Raw genomic sequence first — 18,720 nt, 5'->3', positions numbered from 1 at the left:
TGGTCTTATGATGTGTTTGATATGCTTTATATATTTAACACACTGTGTGCCTTCCCTGGTGATATGATAAAATGATGACATTTATGGAAAGGGAACATTGTGTCATAATGAATTATCACACCCTCCTTACCTCCAACTTAGCTAGCATCAGCATAAAGGAAATGAGTGGCATGCAACATACACTGGAATAGGGAGGTGCTAGCTGCCATTGTTGCAGAATGTTGAATTTCTGGTAAAATTCTCATTTTTGCTACAAGTAAAAAAAATCCATAGGGAAGAATGGCTTCACGTTCCCCAGAGTCCAACCCCTTTCTCATTAACTGGCATTTAAAGTCTTAATGACTCACTCTGAGACATTTGTAAGAGAAAGAATAAAACTGTTTATTCCTTATAGGTGATTGAAATTACAGATTTGTGTATACTGTTTTCATTACAGTATATTCCATATTAGTAACAAACTGAACAGATCAACAGCAAAAAAATTTTTTGTCACCAACCAACGAAAGGGAGGAATAGAATATTCAGCAGAGATGCAGGGCTCCCTTTGAATTCAAAGATGGGAAGAAATGACTGGTTAGTGCTGGACAGATAATCACCCCAGACGAGAAAAGTCCCTCCCAGTCACTCAAACTACAGACAGCATCTGAGATTCCAACAACTTTGGGTGTGGCTGTAACACACCCACACAGAAGTAGCTGACATTACATCAGTGCACAGTAAGCAATGAGACGAAAGAAGGAGGAAGGAGAGAAAAAAGTAATGCAAGTATTGAAAGAGTTTGTGATAAATTGTGGTGATAAACCAGTACAATTTTTCCATAGGGGGGAAATGAGCATATGGCAGGAAACAGACAATAATTATCAGCATTTGTTTTCCTTCAGTGTTGAGAACAATGGGCTAGAGGAACTAATAGTGGCACTAGTATCAGAAACCCTGATAACTAATACACCTGTGGTTCTGGTTGGATATTAAACTTTGAAATCAAACAGGATACCCTAGAGCTGTAGTGTTATGAACAGAACCAGGAAACAATAAGATATAAGTCATATAAGTAGAGATACACTTCATGTGGTATGGAGACCAGCAAGCAGGAAATCACCATGACAGAGTTCTAGTCCTAAAAAATAAAATATTGGTAATTGGAGCAAATGCAGGATGTCAAAATATCTTAAACCATTTCTGCGTATGAATGTGAATTATTCTGAGCAGTGAAGGCATCTGTTAAAAAATGGACCCAGGTAACACACACACATACACACACACACACACACACACACACACACACACACACACACACACACACACACACACACACACACACACACACACAAACAGGGAGCAAGATGCTTGCTTTTTGTAGCAGTTATAAGGGGAAAACTTGTAGAATAATTGCTGCACTGCCTGAGAAAGAGAGCAACATTTCACAAAGCATTGTAAAGTTTTGAAGGTCCATTTCTCATACAAAGTCATATTTACATCAGTAGTAGGTCTCCCCATGAATAGAATAAGTCAGATTACAATAAGGGAAAGGGAAATTTAAAAGCCAGATCTGGTAGAGTTACTATCTTTCATCATCTGGCTAAGTAAGCAAAATGCCCTATAGTATTCTGACTGGAGGAAGGCTAACAGTGTCTCTATCTTCAAAAAAGGCAAAAAGGTGATGTGGTGGCACTGCAGGTTAAACCACAGAAGCCTCTGTGCTGCATGGTCAGAAGACCAGCAGTCGTAAGATCAAATCCACACAATGGAGTGAGCTCCCGTCACTTGTCCCAACTCCTGCCAACCTAGCAGTTCAAAAGCATGTAAATGCAAGTAGATAAATAGGGACCACCATGGTGGGAAGGTAACAACGTTCCGTTTCTAGTTGCACTGGCCACGTGACCACAGAAACTGTCTACTGACAAACACTGACTGTACAGCTTGGAGACGGGAATCAGCACCGCACCCTAGAGTCATACACGACTGGACTAAATGTCAAGGGGAACCTTTACCTTTAATGGTGTCCCCATCTTCAAAAAAGGCAAAAAGGAGGAACCTAGGAACTAAAGACTAGTCAGCCTGACATCAATCCCACGGAAAATTCTGGAGCAGACCATAAAGCAGTCACTTTGCAAGCACCTTGAAAACAATACAGTAATAATTAGACGCCAACATGGATTTGTCAAGAATCTTATCTTGGAAGAGAAGTTGCAAGGAATAATGCTTAAATGTGTGGATGATACAACATTAGGTAGAATAGCTAATATCTTGAAAAACTGGATCAAAATTCAAAAAGATCTCCATAGGCTTGAGCACTGGGCTGAAAACAACAAAATGAAATTTGACAGGGATAAGTACAAAGTTCTACATCTAGGGAAAAATAATCAAGCACACAATTGCAGTATTAGCTCAGTAATACCATGAGTGGGAAGGATCTTGGAATTGTTGTAGGTCACAAGCTGAATATCAGCCAACAGTGTGATATGGCTACAAAAAAAAGGCCAATGTTACTTTAGATTGCATTAACAGATGTATAATTTTCCAATCCTGTGAAATACTAGTTTCCCTCTATTTGGCACTGTTTAGGCTTCGTTTAGAGTACTGTGTCCAATTCTGGACACCACACTTTAAGAAAGATGCCCTTTTTTCATTAAAAGTAGTCTGGGAGATACCAGAACAACTGTTCAATGTCCAGATGACTAAGTAAAGATCTGTATTGGTGAATGGCAAAGCTGGAGAAACTAATCTGGTTTAATTAGTGTGAAATCTGAGTTTGGTATTTGCCAAACTAGATCTCAGGGGGCGGGGTATCTGTTAATCAGGTCCTACATTTATGGTACAAGGGTACACTGGACAAAAGGCCTGTAGACCTATGGACTGAACTGGCCTACAGATATATGGCCTATGAACTGGACTACTGACATGTAGAATGGCCTGCCTATGGAATGGCATTGAGGAAATCTTTGGTTTGGTTCATACACAGCAAAGTTGGCTGTTACTTGTTGGCCAAAAGGGCTGAGGATGCACTCCAACCTGGACTTTTTGCATGATGGAATGAGCAAGAAAGACTGACACATGATTGCTGTGGCAACAAGGCTCTGGCCAAGCTGGAAAATAATGGAACAGAATGGACAGGCTACACTGTTGAATACCAGGCCCAGAGTGTACCCTGATAAGATGCTATGATCACATTGTGCTGCATGACTTGCTTTCTGGGAATAAAGAAAAGTGGTGCAATGCACTTTTTCTCCCAGTTTTGCCATCTACCAACACAGAAGAGAATTTTAAAAGTGAAGGTAAAGAAGCCAGCCATAAGGAAAGAGAATTAGGAGCATCAGTGGGGCAAGAAACAATTGTTGCTTGGGTCTCAGACTAAGCATCACATTCTTTTATATTCACATGCAGATGCTTCTCAGTTCACTTTTCCTGGTGTAATTTTTACATTTGCAGATTTTGACTGCTCTGGGGCCTTTAGGCCTTAGCTTGCCTTGATTTTGAGAGAAGCTTCAGTTTTTACAATGAGATAGAGAAATCCTTCTGGGAGATTCTACACCTCCCTTGTTGTTTCCTCTCTCTCTCTCTCTCTCTCTCTCTCTCTCTCTCTCTCTCTCTCACTCACTCACACACACACAGAGAGAGAGAGAGACAGAGAGAGAGAGAGAGAGAGAGAGAGACACACACACACACACACACACACACACACACACAGAGAGACAGAGAGAGAGAGAGAGAGAGAGAGAGAGAGAGAGAGAGAGAGATTTCATTACTCTATTTTACATTTTTTCCTTCGATTTTCCCATCTGGATTCTCCTGGATCAATTTTCCTGCACGTTTCCCTGCATCTTCAGGAACCTGTTCCTTGGGATAAGTTAGCTGTACATCTTTCTCAATCTTTAGCCCAAACAGCAGGAATATAGCAAGCTTCAACCAGAGGACTGGTGGAAGGCTAGGGGCAAATACAGTGCTTGATAAAGGGCTAATGGTGGCTGATTTTGCATAACTGTAATTTCATCTGATACTTTAATACAGGTTGTTCTGCTTAGCACTCTTCATTTCACCATTGTGTTGTGTTGTTAGAAAGTAATTGATTTTCCTTTTATTTCTTTTATACTGTGCTTTCATTTCACAAATCTTATTTCCTGTTTATCTGCTGTAATTTAAATAAATATTTTCACTAATTATACCTGCAAGTGGCCTAAGTGTTATTTCTGGTTTTGCCCTCCTACCTACTGGGATAACATGAACTTCATTTTTACCAACAAACGGGAACAAGTTCAGAGGAAGGCAACAAGGATGATCAGGAGACTGAAAGCTGAGCCGTAAGAGGAAAGATGGAAAGAGCTGGGCATGCTGAAAGAGCTGGTTTAGCCTTGAGAAAAGAAGACTGAGGGGACGTAATGCTAGCACTTTTCAAATACTTGAAAGATAGTCATAAAGAGGAGGTGAAAGACTCTGTTCTCGGTCATCCCAGAATGCAGGATACATAATAATGTGCTCAAGTTACAAGAAGTCAGATTTCAGCTGAATATTAGGGGAAAATAACTTTTAGAGCAATGGAATGGACCCAACTACCTCGGAAGGTGGTGAGCACACCAACAGTGGAGAAAATTGGACAGCCATCTGTCAGATCTACTTTGATCTGGATTCCTGCACTTGGCTGGGGGGTTGGACATGATGGCCTTATAGGCCCCTTCCAACTAAATTATTCTATAATTCTATCCCCCACTAAAATCTAGGCAATTTAATTTATATATTAGTTTCTTTAATTTAAAAACACCCTGAAAAATAAAAACCTTGGTTTTCCTCTCTAACCTCCAAAAGTAATGTCTTAGAAGTGACAACAGTACCTGTCATACTAACAAGAAAGAACAACAACATTGCCAGTTGTTGTGTTTCTTCAGAAAAGTAACATCATTGCCTTTTCATTAGTCCAAAAAGTAATGGGTAACATGGGTACTTGTAATGCAACTCATTGCTCACAATCAAAAATGGTTACAACAGAGGATGTCATTTTCTGTCATTTATTTATTTATTTTTATTTATTTTATTTATTTTATTTTTATACCACCCATCTGGCAATCCAGGCCACTCCGGGTGGTTTACACAATGAACTGTCATGAACTGTGATGTAGGGTAGCTTGCTGTGGTGTGTTTCTTCCAACTCCATTATTCTATGAGTCTATGTCTTGTCTCCTCAGATCTGTCCTTAGGGTGGAATATATAAAACATAGGCTTTTGTTCCAGGCTTTGGGCATTTTCCCATTTGGCTCCAGAGCTGTGGTATTCCTTCCTCCAGCACCTTTGTATGGAACCAGAGCTAGACAAATTTAGATGAGGTCTGAAAACCTATCTGTTCAACTTGGGGCCATATGTGCTGGGTGTAGGGAGAGGTCAGCAACCAGTGTAATTTATTAGAACTTTTTAGCTGTTTTTTTTAGCAGTTGGATAATTCTCCTCGATCAGTGCTTATTCTGAGGAGAGTACCTTGATGTACATACAGATAAACACACACACACAATATTAAAATTGTTGTGATATGTTGTGTTGCATGTTTGTATATTACTGATTTTATTGGAATGGACTCTGGTGTAGAGCATTATATAAATAAATATTGAACTATTATATTATTATTTTGTTACAGTTACAGTTTTGTTATGCTCTTTCAGAACTTTTAAGAACTCTCTAAAACCATGTTGAAAATTGATTATTCTGCCTTCTTGAATATGTTTGGAAGCTTTTGTGTGGTGAAAGCCTTAATGAGATTGAGAGGAATTATAAAATACCTGACTAAGCAAGATGCAAGAAGAGATTAAAGGAGGCCTATTGAAAAATAATCCATTGTTGTTGTCCTTCTTCAGTCTATGCAAGATTGGAAGTCTGAAGTAATGCCAGGAAAACAAAACTTTTTGTCAGGAAGTTGACTAGTCCATAAATTATAAATTCTTTTTGTACTCTCCATATCAGCAAAAAGCCTGTAAATCAGGCAATACCTTTAGACAAAATATGTCTGCGCTGCAGAATGTGCCATTTAAATCTCGTATTAAATCTTGAATATTGAGATGGCATAGTGGTATTATTCAGAATCTTCCCTTCCTCACTACCAGAGGTGGTACATGTATAGGTAGTGCGTATGTGCATGTGGGCAGGGATGCTGGGCAGAATCCTCTTTGTTTATACTGTACATGCAACGGTCTATTGTGTATTCAATTGTTCTTTCATGTCATTTGCACAAGGGAATATTCACCTCTCCTTTGTGCATGCAGAAGCCCTATTGATTTCTGTGGGGTGATTTCTGGTTTGCAAAACTGTAACTTGAAAATGATGAAGAGCTATGCCTGTGGAACCTTATGTTCTATATTTGCTTTACAGGATTCTGCCCAAGGTATTCAGTCCATGGTTTTTAGTTTTCATTTATTATTGAGGCAACCTAATTTGGCGGTGGACGAAATTGGCAATTATAGGCCCGTCGCCAATGTTTCTTTCATGAGCAAAGTGGTGGAGAGGGTGGTGGCAGATCAGCTTCAGGCACTTCTGGATGAAACAGATGCCCTGGATCCATTCCAGTCGGGCTTCAGGCCGCGTCACGGTACAGAGACGGCATTGGTCGCCCTGTACGATGACCTGCTGAGGGAGGCTGACAGGGGCAAAATGTCTCTGTTGGTCCTCCTCGATATTTCGGCGGCCTTTGATACCGTCGACCACGGTATCCTCCTGGGGAGGCTCTCCGAGCTGGGAATCGGTGGCTTGGCGTTAGCCTGGCTCCGCTCCTTCTTGGAGGATCGTCCCCAGAGAGTCCAGCTTGGGGAGAGTGTCTCGGCCCCGTGGAGCTCCAACTGTGGGGTCCCGCAGGGTTCGATTATCTCCCCAATGCTGTTTAACATCTATATGCGGCCGCTAGCTGGGGTCATCAGGGGGTGTGGAGCGATGTGTCACCAGTATGCTGATGACACTCAGCTCTACATCTCCTTTTTTCCAACCGCAGGTGATGCCGTCCTGTCCCTTCAGCGCTGCCTGGGGACTGTACTGGAATGGATGCAGGAGAACGGTCTGAGGCTGAACCCGAACAAGACGGAAGTTCTGAGGGTGGGGGGGCCCGTGGTTGGTGGCTTGGGTGGCTCTCTCTCGTTTGGGGGAGTGGCCCTGGCTCCGGCGAGTGGGGTCCGCAGCTTGGGCATACACCTGGACCCGGCGCTCACCATGGAAACACAGGTGGCATCGGTTGTCCGCTCCGCCTTTTTCCATCTCTGGCAGATTGCCCGGCTGCGGCCCTACCTCGACACGGGGGCTGTCACTACCTTGGTGCACGCGCTCGTAATCTCAAGATTAGACCACTGCAACGCGCTCTACGTGGGGCTGCCTTTGAGGTTGATACGGAAACTTCAGATGGTGCAGAACGCAGCAGCCAGACTCCTTACGGGAGGGAGGAAACACCATCATATTACTCCTATACTGGCCAGATTGCATTGGCTGCCCATTCGTTTCCGTATCGAATTCAAAGTTTTAATGCTCACTTATAAGGCCCTAAACGGTTTGGGACCTCGATACTTGGCGGAACGCCTTCTCCCACCAAGATCTACCCGGATCACCCGCGCGAGCCAGGAGGTGAGGCTGAGGAGCCTCACGCCGAGGGAGGCCCGGAGGGAAAAGACTCGAATCCGGGCATTCTCGGCGGTGGCTCCTCGCCTCTGGAACAATTTTCCTCCTGAGATTCGCGCGGCCCCTACGCTGGGTACATTCAAAATCCTACTAAAAACATGGCTTTATGTCCAGGCCTTCCCTCCTGCCAGCATTTAAGTTAATTTAATTTATTTGATTTAACTTTTTCTTTTTCTTATCTATCATTTATTATTTTTAGTATGTTTGTTAATAATGGATGTTTATGGATTAATCTTGTTTTAATTGTATTTGTTCTGTTGTTAGCCGCTCAGAGTGGTATAATTATACCAGATGGGCGGGATATAAATCAAATAAATAAATAAATAAATAAATAAATAAATAAATAAATAAATAAATAAATAAATAAATAAATAAATAAATAAATAAACATGAAAGTACATCAAAAAGGAAAGATTTTATTTATGAGACTATTATGTAGACTGCTATTTTAGAGTAACATTACATAGAACTGGGTTAAATTATTCCAACCAACTTTTTTTTTTAGCATTTTACATTATAATAATGAAAATATATTCTTAAAACTGCATCTTTCTTTGGGGAAATTTCTCATATCATTAGGAGGTCTTTTTTTAAAATACAAAGTGGCTATTTTTGAAAGAAAAAAAACCCACAGCAGTCTTTGCTTTCTTTTACATACTCACAAAACTACCTTGGTACCTCTTCAGCAGGCAATTTGGCTACCTGCAGCCACCTGGCCGTGTTTTTAGAGCAGAATGCCCTGGGGATGATTCACAGAGTATTCTGTTCCCAGGAATAGGGTTGCTGGATCACTAGTAAGTACCCAATTCCCTGAGATTTCAAGACCAAAAATTAAGGGTGCTGGAGGTGGTCTTTGAGATGCCACGAGGTGGGCCCTTGTAAAGTCTTGAGGGACTGGTGAGCAAAGATTGGGAGGGGAGGCAGAAGTGCTCTTGGGCCATTGGCTTCTGGAAAATGGCACAAGAATATGTTCTCACAGAATATGGAATTTTTTTAAAAAGCATTTTTTTAAAAGCCTAATCTCACGTCTTGTTCTTAGACTAATATTAAATGCTACTTATTATATTACAGAGAGTACTTCTGAAGGGAAATTTGAGCCTTGCTCAGTTATAGATTTTTATTAGCTCTGTAGTTGCAGCAGTGGGGAGACTTAAAGGATTTATTTCATAACAAAGAACGGCAGATTATGTTCCCAAGGTAAGAACAAGCAGGCACGATAATACCATCGTATTACAACAGCAGCATGGGCATCTCTTTCTAGAGCTCATGTATTTTCCCCAGTTTGTGTTGTGGCAGAGGTACCCTTTCCTAGGAGGCGAAGGACTTCATTACCACATGGGATTTGTTGCAGTGGAATGAATGAAATGAGGTTCGTATTTATTGTTTATGTCATTCAGTTATGTTTAGGCTGCTCAAGTGAATGCATTGGTGGATTATTAATAAACTGAAGTTTGAAAGGTAATGCTCAAAGTAATGTAAGGAGTGGGTAATACTGCAATGTGTTGAGCTGAATGGGCTAATAATTTCCTTGGAAAAGGCTGCGGAAGCTTCATGTAATAAAATGAGAACTAATGTGCATTTATTATTCTATATAATCTTCAAAAACATATCTCTGTTCGGCTGGTATTCATTTGGAAAACAAAAAGGAATTAACTTGTGTAAAATGCAAAAAGTAATAATGTATTTTCTACATATAACAAAATGATTAATACCAGGAGAGGACTGAAAAGTGAGACATTTTGTTATGATCCAGTGAAATGTAAACACATTGCTAGCATGATCTTATTTGTGCCTGCTTGGAAGTGTCATTCTCTTAAATGAGCTTATTCTTATTACTGAAGTACATGGCATCTAAACTTGTTTGTATTTTGCTGAATCTGTATGTCTTATACTTTTATTTCTGTCCTAATATTTATTTTGTAAAATCAAGAAACACAGCATATTGCAACCTATATTACATCACAGTCCTCACAGTCCTGTGCACATCTACTCAAATATAAATCACCCTGAAATCAATGGAGCTTGCTCTGGAGACATATAAGATTTTAAGTCTTAAAATCCTTAAAATCCCATGGGCTTTAGTGGGCCAGGGAGGATAATAATGTGTGGGTTTCTGCCACTGAAGCCAATGCAGCATGTTCTGTTTTTGCTGGATCATGCCTTACCAGTTTTGTTTTATCTCTGTTTTGCCAGATCTTAAGTTCAGTCTTTGATTCATATGAATATTTTTTATCTTACTTCTCCAGATAATAAATCCTAATTATGACTGCAAGAGTAGGGGTAATCAAAAGCCCTCGGGAACATTTAAATGTTCACAGCTTGGCTAATCAGGGAAGAAGGGAAAGTACTGAAAAAATGGAAGATGATAAAAGCAGGTAAGATTTGTGATGGAGACATTGAATTTGAATGAACTGAGTAGTTTTAATGTATTGCCTGGTTATTGTCACATTGTTAACACAAGTTAGTCAAATTTGTACTTACATCTAGCCACAATTAAATACGCATTGAACTCTCTCATTGCAACCAGTGTGTAACTGCTTGACTTTGTACGGATCACACTTATTATTTTGCTGAACCATGCTTTGATCTTATATGTCTCATAGTTAATTGAATGCATAAGATGTTCTTCAGTTCTTTCATTCCTCATGTTGTTGACAGGACACAAATCCAATACAGATTTAGAGCACAGTCCTAACTAGCCAAGATGACTGAGGTCTGAATGAGCTGATACTATAACCAAATGAGTCTCTGCTGAATCTAAACCCCTCCCTGTTTGGGGATGTTGGAAATGATGTAGGATGACTAGCTTTATTCTGGCCTAACATTGTAGTAGGTAGAGGGCCTTCTTAAATGAACAATGCAAAGAAATAGAGGAAGATAACAGAAAAGGAAAGACCAGAGATCTGTTCAGGAAAATTGGACATATTAGAGGAACATTTTGCGCAAAGATGAACATGATAAAAGACAAAAATGGAAGGGACCTAACAGAAGCAGAAGACGTCAAGAAGAGGTGGCAAGAATACACAGAGGAATTATATCAGAAAGATTTGGATATCCCGGACAACCCAGACAATGTAGTTGCTGACCTTGAGCCAGACATCCTGGAGAGCGAAGTCAAGTGGGCCTTAGAAAGCCTGGCTAACAACAAGGCCAGTGGAGGTGATGGCATTCCAGTTGAACTATTTAAAATCTTGAAAGAAGATGCTGTTAAGGTGCTACATTCAATATGCCAGCAAGTTTGGAAAACTCAACAGTGGCCAGAGGATTGGAAAAGATCAGTCCACATCCCAATCCCAAAGAAAGGCAGTGCCAAAGAATGCTCCAACTACCGTACAATTGCACTCATTTCACACGCTAGCAAGGTTATGCTCAAAATCCTACAAGGTAGGCTTCAGCAGTATGTGGACCGAGAACTCCCAGAAGTACAAGCTGGATTCCGAAGAGGCAGAGGAACTCGAGACCAAATTGCTAACTTGCGCTGGATTATGGAGAAAGCCAGAGAGTTCCAGAAAAATATCTACTTCTGCTTCATTGACTATGCGAAAGCCTTTGACTGTGTGGACCACAGCAAACTATGGCAAGTTCTTAAAGAAATGGGAGTGCCTGACCACTTTATCTGTCTCCTGAGAAACCTATATGTGGGACAGGAAGCAACAGTTAGAACTGGTCATGGAACAACTGAGTGGTTCAAAATTGGGAAAGGAGTACGGCAAGGCTGTATATTGTCCCCCAGCTTGTTTAACTTATATGCAGAATACATCATGCGGAAGGCTGGACTGGAAGAAACCCAAGCTGGAATTAAGATTGCCGGAAGAAATATCAACAACCTCCGATATGCAGATGATACCACTCTGATGGCAGAAAGTGAGGAGGAATTAAAGAACCTTGTAATGAGAGTGAAAGAGGAGAGTGCAAAAAACGGTCTGAAACTCAACATCAAAAAAACTAAGATCATGGCCACTGGTCCCATCACCTCCTGGGAAATAGAAGGGGAAGATATGGAGGCAGTGTCAAATTTTATCTTCCTGGGCTCCATGATCACTGCAGATGGAGACAGCAGCCCTGAAATTAAAAGGCGCCTTCTTCTTGGGAGGAAAGCGATGACAAATCTTGACAGCATCTTGAAAAGCAGAGACATCACCTTGCCAACAAAAGTCCGAATGGTCAAAGCTATGGTTTTTCCTGTCGTGATGTATGGAAGTGAGAGCTGGACCATAAAGAAAGCAGACCGCCGAAGAATTGATGCCTTTGAATTGTGGTGCTGGAGGAGACTCTTGAGAATCCCCTGGACTGCAAGGAGAACAAACCTATCAGTTCTAAAGGAAATCAACCCTGAATGCTCACTTGAAGGACAGATCCTGAAGCTGAGGCTCCAGTACTTTGGCCATCTCATGAGAAGAAAAGAGTCCTTGGAAAAAACCTTGATGTTAGGAAGGTGTGATGGCAAGAGGAGAAGGGGACGACCGAGGATGAGATGGCTGGACAGTGTCTGCGAAGAAACCAACATGAACCTGACACAACTCCGGGAGGCAGTAGAAGACAGGAGGGCCTGGCGTGCTCTGGTCCATGGGGTCAAGAAGAGTCGGACACGACTAAACGACTAAACACACACACACAGAGGGTGTAAGTCTGGGCTGAGAGGGGTTTAGGTCTGCCTTTCTCCTGATCTCTACACAGCAGATGTGCAAGCAGATCCATTTGTACCAGCAGATCTTAGATCAACCAGCACAAGCCTTTGTGTTGGCTCAAGGGCAGCTGTGTCATCCCAAGGGGCTTATGTCCATTGCAAACATACTACATCCAGCATATGTTTCAATTCAAATTGTTTTGCCTATTGGCAATTCTGTACACATGTACCTGTGAATAAGCCCCATGGAACTCAACTGGAATACCAAACATATCAGAGGACACTTGTCTACTGAAACCAATAGCTTGTTGTCGTTGTTTAGTTGATAAGTTGTGTCCAACTCTGTGACCCCATGGACTAGAACATGCCAGTCCCTCCTGTCTTCCACTGCCTCTTGGAGTTTGGTCAAATTCATGTTGGTAGCTTTGATAACACTGTCCAACCATCTCGTCCTCGGTAGTCCCCTTCTCCTCTTGCCTTCACATTTTCCCAACATCAGGGTCTTTTCCAGGGAGTCTTCTCTTCTCATGAGATAGCAAAGTATTGGAGCCTCAGCTTCAGGATCTGTCCTTCCAGTGAGCACTCAGGGGTGATTTCCTTCAAAATGGATAGGTTTGTTCTCTTTGCAGTCCAGGGCATTCTCAAAAGTCTCCTCCAGCACCACAGTTCAAAAGCATCCATTCTTTGGTGGTCAGCCTTCTTTATGGTCCAGCTCTCACTTCCATACATCGCTACTGGAAAGACCATAGCTCTGACTATGCGGACCTTTGTCAACAAGGTGAGGTCTACTTTTTAAGATGCTGTCTAGGTTTGTCATCACTTTCCTCCCAAGAAGCAGGTGTCTTTTAATAAGGTGGCTGCTGTCTCCATCTGATCATGGAGCCCAAGAAAGTAAAATCTGTCACTGCCCCCATATCTTCTCCTTTTGTTTGCCAAGAGGTGATGGGACCTGTGGCCATGATCTTTGTTTTTTTTATATATTGAGCTTCAGACTGTTTTTTGCACTCTCCTCTTTCACCCTCATTACAAGGTTCTTTAATTCCTCCTCACTTTCTGCCATCAGAGTGGAACCATCTGCATATCTGAGGTTGTTGATATTTCTTCCCGCAATCTTAATTTCAGCTTGGGATTCATCAAGTCCTGCCTTTTGCATGACGTATTCTACATATAAGTTAAATAAGCAGAGAGACATATAAGTTAAATAAGCAGAGAGACAATATACAGCCTTGTCATACTCCTTTCCCAATTTTAGAACATATCCAGTTCTAACTGTTGCTTCCTGTCCCACAAATAGATTTCTCAGGAAATAGACAAGGTGGTCAGGCACTCCCATTTCTTTAAGAACTTGCCATAGTTTGCTGTGGTCCACACAGTCAAAGGCTTTTGCATAGTCAATGAAGCAGAAGTAGATGTTTTTCTGGAGCTCTCTGACTTTCTCCATAATCCAACGCATGTTAGCAATTTGGTCTCAAGTTCCTCTGTCCCCTTCAAAACTCAGCTTGTACTTATGGGAGTTCTCAGTCCACATACGTTCTGCTGAAGCATACCTTGTAGGATTTTGAGCATAACCTTGCTAGCATGTGAAATGAGTGCAATTGTACGGTAGCTGGAGCATTCTTTGGCACTGCCCTTCTTTGGGATTGGGATGTAGACTGATCTTTTCCAATTCTACGGCCACTGCTGTGTTTTCTAAACTTGCTGGCATATTGAGTGTAGCACCTTAACAGTGTCATCTTTTAAAATTTAGTTCACTGGAATGCCATCACCTCCACTGGCCTTGTTGTTAGCCAGGCTTTCTAAGGCCCACTTGACTTCACTCTCCAGGATGTCTGGCTCAAGGTCAGTAACCACACTATCTGGGTTGTCCGGGATATCCAAATCTTTTTAGTATAGTTCCTCTGTGTATTATTTCCACCTCTTCTTTATGTCTTCTGCTTCTGTGAGATCTGTACCATTTTTGTCCTTTATCATGTTCATCTTTGCACAAAATGTTCCTTTAATATCTCCGATTTTCCTGAAGAGATCTCTGGTTTTTCCTTTTCTATTCTTTTCCTCTATTTCTTTGTATTCTTCATTTAAGAAGGCCCTCTTGTCTCTCCTTGCTATTCTTTGGAGTCTGCATTCAGTTTTCTGTAACTTTCCCTATCTCCCTTGCATTTTGTTTCCCTTCTCTTCTCTGCTATTTGTAAGGCCTCATTGGACAGCCACTTTGCTTTCTTGCATTTCCATTTCTTTGGGATGGTTTTTGTTGCTGCCTACTGTACAATGTTACGAGCCTCTATCCAAAGCTCTTCAGGCACTCTGTCCACCAAATCTAATTCCTTAAATCTGTTCTTCACTTCCACTGTGTATTCATAAGGGATTTGGTTTAGATTATACTGACTAGCCCAGTGGTTTTTCCTTCTCTTTTCAGTTTAAGCTTGAACTTTGCTATGAGAAGCTGATAATCAGAGCCACAATGAGCTCCAGGTCTTGTTTTTGCTGACTGTATAGAGCTTCTCCATTTTTGGCTGCAGAGAATATAATCAATCTGATTACGGTATTGCCCATTGGGTGATTTTCATGTGTAGAGTCACCTCTTGTGTTGTTGGAAGAGAGTGTTTGTGATGACCAGCTTGTTCTCTTGACAAAACTCTATTAGCCTTTGCCTTGCTTCATTTTGGACTCCAAGGCCAAACTTTCCTTTTGTTCCATTTATTTCTTGACTCCCTACTTTAGCATTCCATTCTCCTATACTGTAATGAGAAGAACATATTACTTTGGTGTCAGTTCTAGAAGGTATTGTAAGTCTTCATAGAATTGGTCAATTTCAGCCTCTGCAGCATTGGTTGTTGGTGCATAAACTTGCATTACTATGATGTTGAATGTCTGCCTTGGATTTGTATTGAAATCATTCTATCATATTTGAGATTGCATCCCAGTAAACCAATAGCTTAGGCATGTTTTGTAGATATGGTAATTGTACCAATACAATTACTATTTTGGTAAACCAATAGCTTAGGCATGTTTAACTGCACTTACATTTTGGCTGTATCATTTTATTTGGATGTTTGGTTTTAATGCATTCAGTCACAAGAAATATAATGTTTGTTGCTTAATTTTAAGCAAGATATCAAGTACAAATACTAAGCAACATGTTTTGCAATACATTTCCTAGAACAAGATATTCTCAGAGAAAGTAAACATGTTAGTTAAATTGTATTTCTCCTGAAAATGGCAGATGCTTGTTTATATTCATAAATTAGGATGAACTCAGAGAAAGTATAATATTTGAGTAAAGGCAGCTTAAATTGTTTGTGTAGAAGAATGCGCTTTGTATTCATTCTTATTGGACTTGGAAATCTCGTTGTCAAGAGGAGCTGAGACCTTGCTGACATCTACAGGTAGGCTGCATAACTGCCACAAACTACTAATTTAATTAATAATGTGCCATCATTTTGACTCCTCCGTATGATGACTCTGCTAGGATTTTTGAGCTACGAAGTAGTTTGGAGTTGTTTACTTATCCCTTCTTCTGGTGGCACTGTAGGACTATGCAGTTCACCCAAGGTCACACACAGAAAAGCACAGAACCCCAGCATTTGCATACAATTCAGGTAGTCTCATCTAGCTCTTCTCTCACGGGGCACAAAGGCAATTTGGACTCCCAGTCCTTGTGCTTCAACCTATTGAGCTATACTTTGCCATGGATACCTACAGAATGCTGTGAGGACATTGTGCAGGGCAGCTACCTACAGGAGAGCAGAGCATGTCATACACTTGTTAGCACGTTTTCTGGGTTTTCCTGGGGACATGGTAGGGGTAGCTACAGAGATGTGCCTTATCCAGTTGTTGAAAGTGCTCATTCTCGGTAGCATAGCTGGACTCATCATACTTCAACAAGAACAAGTAACAATTGCATGCATTCAACGGTTTATTGTAATGTAGTTGATACTAGATTCACAAGGAAATTGAAAATGAAGAATATAAGATGTAGTAATGCAAGAAAATTAAATAAATAAATACAGCAATATATGTTTTGACTGTTACCTTTTTTAAAAAAAGTGGTGGTTCCAATTTGACTGTAACAGCCATATAATTTTATTTAATTTTTCAGTAAGTCTAATGGTGAAAGCGAAAAGGAAACCATTGTCAAGGAAAATAAAGGGGACCAGAAGAGAAATAAAGATATGGAAGTAGAGTAAGTAATTGAGGCACAAGCAATTCATTGTTTATCATTGTAAGAAGTACTAAGGCTGATGTATGTATTGCCATTATAGCACGGGTTGCCTCTTTCTCATGGACAGGTCTCACACTACAGCAATAATATTTATTTAAAGAACACGCGTGTTGCTGAATATGCTTCCAATAGAGGTGGCAGTAGCACAGGCAATTTAATTGGCCTATGTGATTCCTGCATATTAGCAAACAGTGGCCAAATATGGCTCTCAAAGGATACTGTTTAACTTTCTAGTTGTCAGCTAATATTTGTGTAGGTAGATACGTACTGTGGCTACCGCCATTGTACTGACCAGGAGTCTTTTTTAGTACCGTAGTAAGCCCTGGCTTGCCAACCACACTTCCCTCTCCAATTGGCCTCCATTAGAACGGGTTGCTGATCAAGGCTCTTAAGAGATGTAAGCAGTTCGTTGCAGGACTCTACTGCATCGGAGTGGCAACACAAGCATCTATTTTCAGATGATTTTCAGACTGATTCAGATTAATGGATAATGGGTATATCTCTTCAGAGGAAAGTACAATATGCAGTTCTTATAACTGATTTTAGCCAAGAACAACATATGTTACAATACTTGTTTTTAGTTCTTAGGATGTGACAGGGTTCACATTTGTTGCAGCAAAGTAATATGGTTACCTTGTGAACATTCTTATACTGGAAATGTTGATGATTTTGTCACATCCTGTTGCTTTGTGTAATAAGTCACATTAGAGTTGGGCTGTTGAATCAGTGGATATTTTTTTGTGGGTCAACTCCTCTACGTGTTCCATTGATTCAAATGGGCTATTCTAGTTGTGACTTACCAGAGCAAGCCCTTTTGAATCAATGGAACTTAAAGATTCAGTGGGCCTACTGTAGGAGGACTTCGGGCATGATCAGACAGCTGCAAAGGTGTGCTCCTGAGTATACCAGAAAGGGTTGCTTTCATGGGAGTGATCTCCCTTACAGTGATCCTTCCATCTGCTGGGGTATCGCTCCAGACTGGCCCCCAAATGTAGAAGGCCTACAGCTGGACCAAAAAGGACCAGCTTGGGCATGGGTCAGGGTCAGGCTGGAGTGCATTTCCTCCTAAATCAAGTGATCACTGGAAAACAGATCCCACCAAACTGCTTCATAAGCAGTTCAAATTGCAATTTATTTCCCTGTGTGATCACACCCTCACTACACTAAACAGCAGGATTTTAGCCAAAGGAAAGGGCTATAGTAGTCAACCAGAAATATTCTTTGGCATCTTCACCAAATCTCTGCATCTGCAGCAAAATTAATCTAAAAGCAAGCACTCTTAGGCTCTGTTGCTTTTAGTGCCAGAATAAATCCCACTGAAACTGTTTGCACAAGGTGCAGCCAGATTAAATTTTGTACTAGTTTCTCAGTAAAATTTTCTTTCCTTCTGCTTACTGTGTAGGGAGAAGAAAGAGGTGTTTGTGATTGATCCTTCAGGAAACTTGTATTACAACTGGCTGTTCTGTATCACTTTGCCTGTTATGTACAATTGGACAATGATCATTGCTAGGTACTGTAAAACATTACAGTTCATGAGATTATATGCTTGCTCCATTGTCATCACATCAGCATGTCAATGTTTAATGCCTCATTTTTAAATGTATGCATGGATGAACAAGCTCATAAAAAAAAATGCTTTTCAATTCAGTCTTCAGACCAACTTTAATCGACACTGGAGCATGAAGTTTGTTTCACTCTGGGTTCCTTTGTGGTGACCTTGTGACATGAAGTTTACACTGTGTAGTAAAAGAGCTCATGTCATGACTGTGCAGGCACAAAACACGCACAAAAAATAAATGGTGTGAGCGCTGCATGTTGAACTGGCTGAAGAGAAGGTGCAACCACATGAACCCTTTTGGAGTGAACTGATGCGGTCTAAGTAGGGTTGCCTGAGGTTGAAGTGGGGAGCAATATGTCACTTGGTGTAATCCTCACATCCAAATGGCATACTGACCTCAAGCAACTCTATTTAGTCCAGTTCCCTCCGGTGTCAGTTTCTGGTATTGTGAAGTGGCTTAATAAATGAACACTTCCTCTGCTCTTTTGCAGAAGACAGAAGTGGTGAAAATATTATTATTATTTGCCTTACTAGACCATTGGTGATGCAATGAATCACTTAGATTAAATTTAAAAAAAGTATTTTCTTCGTAGCGATCGTTGAGAACTGCGTGCAGCCATGGTTTTGATGAGCACTTCAGACAAAGGCAATTTTTAAAGTTAAATCAAGGGGTTCTTTATT

General features: G+C 40.9%; 1 protein-coding gene across 4 annotated transcripts in view; it reads left to right on the top strand.

The window, feature by feature from the left end:
- The window catches only part of CNGA1 (cyclic nucleotide gated channel subunit alpha 1), a 36,624-nt gene that overhangs the window by 10,483 nt on the left and 7,421 nt on the right, over positions 1-18,720 (top strand). Inside the window, exons 1-4 of one of the 4 annotated variants that reach the window (XM_073001299.2) lie at positions 8,340-8,429; positions 9,882-10,010; positions 16,359-16,442; positions 17,884-17,991. In XM_073001299.2, the coding sequence (XP_072857400.2) occupies positions 9,898-10,010; positions 16,359-16,442; positions 17,884-17,991 (305 nt within the window). In that variant the 5' untranslated portion in view covers positions 8,340-8,429; positions 9,882-9,897. Of the gene's footprint in view, positions 1-8,339; positions 8,430-8,570; positions 9,005-9,881; positions 10,011-15,702; positions 15,859-16,358; positions 16,443-17,883; positions 17,992-18,720 lie in introns of those variants that run through there. The other 3 variants (XM_073001296.2, XM_073001300.2, XM_078394662.1) reach the window with 3 other exon arrangements.

The sequence above is a fragment of the Pogona vitticeps genome, chromosome 5 (assembly GCF_051106095.1).
Source record: "Pogona vitticeps strain Pit_001003342236 chromosome 5, PviZW2.1, whole genome shotgun sequence".
Lineage (NCBI taxonomy): Eukaryota > Metazoa > Chordata > Lepidosauria > Squamata > Agamidae > Pogona > Pogona vitticeps.
The sequence above is the reverse complement of the archived record's forward strand: the minus strand, read 5'-3'. Positions and strand labels throughout refer to the sequence as shown.